General features: G+C 38.1%; 2 protein-coding genes across 2 annotated transcripts; one reads left to right on the top strand and one right to left on the bottom strand.

The window, feature by feature from the left end:
• Nucleotides 1-54: 54 nt before the first annotated feature.
• LOC108598233 (transcription factor SPT20 homolog) lies at nt 55-2,328 on the bottom strand. Its single transcript, XM_017984849.2, has 4 exons — nt 2,294-2,328; nt 2,133-2,237; nt 1,592-2,077; nt 55-1,536 (listed from the first exon to the last, which is right to left on the bottom strand). Exons 1-4 carry the CDS (start codon nt 2,326-2,328, stop codon nt 114-116), a joined length of 2,049 nt encoding a protein of 682 aa, XP_017840338.1. The 3' UTR covers nt 55-113.
• Nucleotides 2,329-4,275: 1,947 nt separating this feature from the next.
• Nucleotides 4,276-5,312, top strand: LOC108599239 (uncharacterized protein C16orf52 homolog A). Its single transcript, XM_017986036.1, has 2 exons — nt 4,276-4,474; nt 4,709-5,312. Exons 1-2 carry the CDS (start codon nt 4,372-4,374, stop codon nt 5,107-5,109), a joined length of 504 nt encoding a protein of 167 aa, XP_017841525.1. The 5' UTR covers nt 4,276-4,371; the 3' UTR covers nt 5,110-5,312.
• Nucleotides 5,313-6,532: the final 1,220 nt, after the last annotated feature.

Here is a 6,532-nt window from a genome sequence, read left to right on the forward strand (position 1 = left end):
TTCAATATGAACAGCTTCGTTAATAACTAATTTACATTTATTGCTACTTATTTTATATTAATCAATCGATTGCATATAGCGTATCTCTGGGCCTAAGTTTTTCTAGCTTAAACTTATTGCTGATCCGTATCGGGCAAATAGTTTGCAACAAAATTGCGTATGATAGACGTTATCGCAGTTTGTTCAATTGGTTGATTTAGTTGGGCGTTGCCAGTGTGTGCTATGACTGAGGTGGTCTGGGGCGGAGGCGGAAAAAGTGGCAGGGACGTGGACGGTCTGCGTGGATATAGCGTCATGTGGCTGGATCTATGATCAATGGTATGGCGGCGACGCATAATGCGACCAGGCGAATAGCAATCACGTGCTGTTGTTGCTTGGAGAGCCAAACCTGTCAATGGTGATGTTGCTGGCGCTGTAGGCGGTGGCATCAATACGCGCTGCATGTTCTGTGGTTCTGCACAATCTGCGCATGCACTGCAGCATTGCATACAATTCGGCTTAGGCACCTGCGGCGAATTTGGAGGCGGCGGTGCTGGCGGTTGCCGTAGATAATATTGCTGTTGCAATTGCAACTGCAATTGTTGGTATTGATGCTGCTGTTGCTGCCAGTACCAGCTTCTAGCGCCAGCATCTAGTTGGCGACGCATCTCAGTCATGCGTTGCTCCAAGACGGCCAACTCCTGCCCAAGTTGCCGCGATAGCTGCTCTTTTTGCGACTGCAGCAAATCCTCCTGCTTCTTGTTCTCCACCATTTTGTTCATGAACGCTCGATGATAGTCAGCATGTTGACGTTCAAACAACAAGCGATCGGTGTATAGTTTCTTGAGCGTTCGATTGAAGCTTTTTTGCTGCTCCTTTTCTTGGTTCTTAACGCGCTCATACTGATCGCTTAGCTGTTTCAACTCCTTGCTAGCTATATGCAGATGCGGTTGCTGATAATACGTCGCTGGCGCCAGCAATTGTTGTGATTGCGGCGACTGTTGATGTTGGGCATAGGCATGGTTCTCAAAGTGTGGCTTATTCCATGGTGGCAACACACTGGATTCCCGCATAAAATGCTGCTGCTGTTGTGGCAGTGTATAACGTTGGGGGTACAAACTCGCGTTTGGCAGAGTGCTGTCTGACAATGTTACTGATGTACTCTGTGTTGTAGCTGTGCTGTTGCTGTTTGGCAGCCTGTATGGCACATGCGCAACAGTTGGTTGCTCTGGCTGTTTATGTTGTTGTTGCTTGATTTCTATGCGCTCCACTGTTAAGTCTTCTGCGCCAATCAACAGCTCAACTGTCATTGCTGGAACCTCCTGCTGTTGATGTTCCTCCACGGCAGTGATCTCTTGAACTGTTGCCGCCACCACTTGATCATCAACTGTTGTTGTAGGCGTGATTTCTTGCTGATTATGGCACACTTGTATATCAGCATTGTTATTGACACACATTGAGTCAATCTTGAGCTCACTTCCTAGGCTATTGGGACTATGCCAATGGAGTTGCTGACGGTGGCGACGCAGTTGCTTCAACGTCTTATCTCTTCGGTGGCTGTAAGTAAATATTATCAATTTAAATTTCATTTTAATTAATAATGCACGCTTACCTCAGCTCTGGATCGCTTGTCGCGCGCTTCAAAAGACGCTTGGGTAAATTGGACGTTGCGCCTTGTTGCAGCCAATTACCTTCAACAATCTCCTGCAGCACAATGCTGCATTCATCATCGCTATTCAATCGCATTGCTGAGTCCGTCTCCAAAATAGGCATACTAAGCTGCGTAGCCTCTGCATCCCTAAACTCCTGTTTAATGCGCGGCTCACTCTTAGTAGCTCTTGTCTCTATTCGCTGGTCTGATGTTGGTCTGGCGTCCGAGAGTCTGCGATGCTTCATTTCTCTGGCCACAATGCGCGCACGTCCCGTGCCCACTGGAAACTTGAGCATGCGTATGCTGTAGTCCGTATTGTTGATTTGGTCAAGAGTATTCACTGCCGGGGTATTTTTGCGCTGATGCAGCTCGCCACGTGCCAGCTCCTTGGGTATAAACAGATTCTCGTTGGAGTAGACGCTAGCGCGACGCTTCTTGGTCTCAGCTCTGGCAATAAATATGCTGCTTGTCATTGTATTTAATTAGCTTTATAAAAACTTACATTGACAATGAGTGACGTTCCTCCAGCACAAGCGGTCGATCCTCACGTTCGGTGACACAACTTTCGCGCTCATTCACATTATCCTGTGTGGCGTCCTTAAGATTGCTGGCAAATAGCAAATTTGAAACAAGATCTAATGATTACTGTTGTCCAATGCTTACTCTTTGCTTGGCGCTTCCGACTCAGACTCGGCCATATCGCATGGATTACTGTTTTCAATGGCCAGAGCTCGTCTGCCTTTTATAGCTGTGGCTTTTGTTTACACTTAAAGCTTATTGTTGTTGTGGCTCAATGTCTTTGAAATATGATTTCGTTTTAATTAGATTCGCGGCTCGCTCTTCTAATATCAATGTAGCTGGCAGAGGACCACAGCGCGTTTGAATATATAATGAACACAATCTGCGCTCATAAGAGGGAATCTTATTTCTGTTTGCTGCAAAGAAAAACTATTAAGCTACAGTGAACACCAAAATCTATTGCTCATTAATTGATGTTACACATAAAGTATTTGGGTATTTAAGCGTTTCTATATATTGAGTGTGCACTGTAAATGTATCATTTGAATTTTCACTAGAATATTACAGCTTTGTTTTGCTTTTTCATATACTGTACATATACATACATACAAATATACAAGCATAATTGTCTAGCTACTACAGTTGCTATTGAAAATTTGCCCACGTCAGCACTTAACGCAGGAGCGAATCTCAAGGCAACTCACAGCCCTTTACAATAGTGAAACCTTCTGTAATGTAATGTATAATTTATGAATAATAAAGGTAAGTATGTAATTTATAAATAATAAATTACATAGCTATATTTGAGATCATTACATCAGATGCAAAACTAAATAATTAGTTGCAGTTGCTTGATAGCAATATCTAGTTAAATGTGAAATGTTTGCTATGACGCACTCTCATAATAAGGTTAATTTATTGAACTCAAGTGTCCTGATATTTTTATTAATAAATGTTTATTTATAAATAATAATACAGGGGCTTTAAAAGCTTCTGTTTATAATTAGGATTTCATTAATAGTGATTGCAAAGCGTAAGACTTACACACAATTTTATTATTATTCTCTATAATAAACTCTAGAGTTCTCATTAATGTAACTTCCAATTGTTTATAGCTCCAGACACTTATGCTCAAATATTCTCAGCGTGATCGTTAAATTATAATGTCAAGCATAATTTTATTTATTTACAGTAACAACTGGCCGTTTCAAAGCGCGGATAAACAATAAACATCAGAATTAACGCTGAAAGGGACAGCCTGACGATTTCGGAAACTAACGCTGTCGCGACGAAATTTGAATCGCTCGACGAAGACGAAGCGATACAACAACATTAACAAACTTCTCGTTGCACTCCCGAAAAACTAATCGTGTGCTAATGCAGTATCGAAATGCGGTAAATAATACGGCTGAGGTGCGATTGTGACTGCCGCAATAACTAGCACAGGGGCAATTATAGCGCATTAAAAACACGTACAATGAAAAGTTGAACAATCCGTTACTAACACAGTTACAGGTGAGCAGGTGGCAGGGTACGTACTCATCGCTAAGGACACGTCAGCGTACGTTGGGCCCTCAATTCACCGGCTATTTGAGTGGGGGGACTCTTGGTCTGTTGCATTTGGTGGACATGCCAATGCAATGCGCGTAATTGAAAAAGTTTAGTAATTGTAATAGCCCCACCGGTGCATAAATTCGTTTGATGTTATCACTTATAGTGCGTTTTGTTTGCGTTCTATTAATAGCTATTCTTATTATTAGTATTATTATTTATGGAACTGAGCGTGTTTGGTTCGCGCCACCAACTAACTAATAAAGCTTTAAAAGACAGCTAATCTGGTTATCGATACACGAACTATGCATATCTAAAAGTGCATCAAATTAACTTATTACTCATTTTCAGTTACTAAACGCACCTACAAACAAAGATACGCAAATTTACAGCGTATCACATTTACATATTTTAAGCGTGACATTAAAGTTTTAAAATTAACGGCTTTAGTTCTGCGCGCGCAGTTCATAAAAACTAGCTCATGCAACCACCAATGTTATCGTTAATAGTCTTTCGATTACACATATACCAACAAGTTGGCAGTCAGAATACTTTAGTATTTTTGTATTCGCCGTTTACGGTCACATTGCTGTTGAAAGTGTAAATCTATGTGTAAAAACACAACAAAACACAAAAATAAAGCAAAAATAGATTAAACTGTTGCTATAAGTATGGATAAATTAACAACAATCAGCGCCACATTGTTTCTGGCTGCCGATGTGTTTGCCATTGTTAGTCTGGCGCTGCCGGACTGGATAATCACTGAGGAAGCAGGTAAAATGCCAAGAGTGCACAAAACAATTGAATAAATTAACTATTAAAAGTTAAAATAAAGCATGCAATAAAGCATGCTCCTATAATCAAAATGTACAGACTCTTTAAATTGTCAGCGACCGCCCCTATCAAAATGCATATACAGCTTTTATGGGAAGCAGCGGTGTGTTTGTATCGTTAAAAAACATTTACCATATTTTAATTTATGCATTTATTGCTATATCTACATTACAGGTGACATACGTTTAGGATTGATGTGGACCTGCATTACGCTCTACAACAGGCCCCAAGTTTGCTATACACCTGATCTACAACCAGAATGGCTCATAGCACTCGTTTGTATTTTCATCGGCTGCATCTGCATTACGACAACCGTTATATTGCTGGCCTCCAGCACCTGGGATCGTAATGTAATACCCTATGCCAGATGGGTGGGCTTTACAGCCATGGTGCTCTTCTGCATGGCGGCGGTAGTCTTTCCACTGGGATTTCACATTGAAGAGATTGGTGGTCAGGCCTATCAATTGCCAAATACATTCAAAATTGGCATATCGTATATAATGTTTGTACTGGCTTTGTGGATAACTGTAGTGTCTGAATTATTTGCAGGCAAAGTATGCTTACCACATTTTTAGATTGTACATAATTAGTTTCTAGCTTAAATTCGTTTTGTTATTCCTGTGATTTGTTATATGTTTTTTGTTTGTATATGTACAATCTTGTATAAATTGTATATTCTTTGAACCTGATGAGAAGCAAAACAAGTGAATCTCTCTAGACTATACTGAATGTAAACTATGCTTTAGTATTTAATATTTTTTTTAAATGAGTCCGATTAGATAACTAACCGTTCTCTTATTTTATACGAAATATACATACAAATATAAAAGTAAACAAGAACGCATTGAATTTGTAATTTTTCCAGACTTTTTTTTTAATTAATGTCAAGCTTAAAAAAGCTGTATATCAGCAAAAAATAGAGTTTAACTTAAAAAGAACTAAATTAATTTTCAATGTAAACGATCAATTTGAATAGGATAAAACTGAACGCTAGATGATATGGCGTAGGTAAGTATGGTGGACACAGAGGGTAAGCAAGATAATAATTTTGCCAATTGCAGATTTTAATTGTAGACAACAGGCAGCTTCGCTCGCAAGTCTAAAAACAAACAGAGCTGGTTTAATCCACTCTCAGTGCCTGCACAAGTTCCACTTATTCCTCGGAGTTCAGTCTGTCTAGTGATATAATTTGAGGATCCTTCATATAAAACAATACAGTTCTTTATTTTTTTTTTTTTTATTTTATTGTACATTTATGCATTAATATTTCAAGAATTTATTGAGTTGTATTTTCATGCATTTGCTTTCAAATATTCCATTGTAGTATTTAATTTTTAAAAAGCACTTTAACTACTTGTATAAGTTTGATCCAATATTTTGCAATAACGTAAATATGTTTTTGTTATTGCAATTGTTATTTTTTGCATCCTGCACAGTATTTATTATAATTTCCAGAATTTTTACTGCATAAATAGCTACGCCCGTGCAGTAAGTTCTTTATATCAAATGCATTCTTCAAAGGACAAGAGGTGTATATAATTGAATAGATTAGATTAAATCGGAGGTATATTATATTTGCATAAGATATGCTCTGTGTGGTAGCTGAGGACAAGTGAATTCTTGATTGTTCAATTATTTTAATTTTATATTATAGAAATGTTGCTTTGTAAAAAAAATATACAATTTGAAATTAGCTTTGATGGCACATAGTTTGTTAAATATATAGTACTCGCGTTATTTTTATATATTTTACTAAACATTTTGAAGAAATTTTTGCTAAAACTTTATAAATATTATAACTTTAATGTATGGTTAGTTAGTTAAATATTCATTAAAATTGTTTTTAAAATTTTACTTTGTGGGTGGGATTATTTGCATTATAGGATATAGAATTTGCTATCGTAAATAGTTTGAATGTATTTAACTATGTAACTACTAATCATAATTATTCGCTGTTTAGGTGAGCCAACAAATCCTGCTAATTAACAATTAAGTTAG

The sequence above is a fragment of the Drosophila busckii genome, chromosome 3L, assembly GCF_011750605.1.
Source record: "Drosophila busckii strain San Diego stock center, stock number 13000-0081.31 chromosome 3L, ASM1175060v1, whole genome shotgun sequence".
NCBI lineage: Eukaryota > Metazoa > Arthropoda > Insecta > Diptera > Drosophilidae > Drosophila > Drosophila busckii.

Excerpts from the sequence above, each read along its gene's own strand:
- LOC108598233 (XM_017984849.2), bottom strand. The coding sequence starts at position 2,328 with ATGGCCGAGTCTGAGTCGGAAGCGCCAAGCAAAGA. Across the intron at positions 2,238-2,293 it reads TCGGAAGCGCCAAGCAAAGA|CAATCTTAAGGACGCCACAC; the intron begins GTAAGCATTGGA and ends GCTATTTGCCAG. Across the intron at positions 1,537-1,591 it reads ACAAGCGATCCAGAGCTGAG|CCACCGAAGAGATAAGACGT; the intron begins GTAAGCGTGCAT and ends ATTTACTTACAG.
- LOC108599239 (XM_017986036.1), top strand. The coding sequence starts at position 4,372 with ATGGATAAATTAACAACAATCAGCGCCACATTGTTTCTGGCTGCCGAT. Across the intron at positions 4,475-4,708 it reads GATAATCACTGAGGAAGCAG|GTGACATACGTTTAGGATTG; the intron begins GTAAAATGCCAA and ends TCTACATTACAG.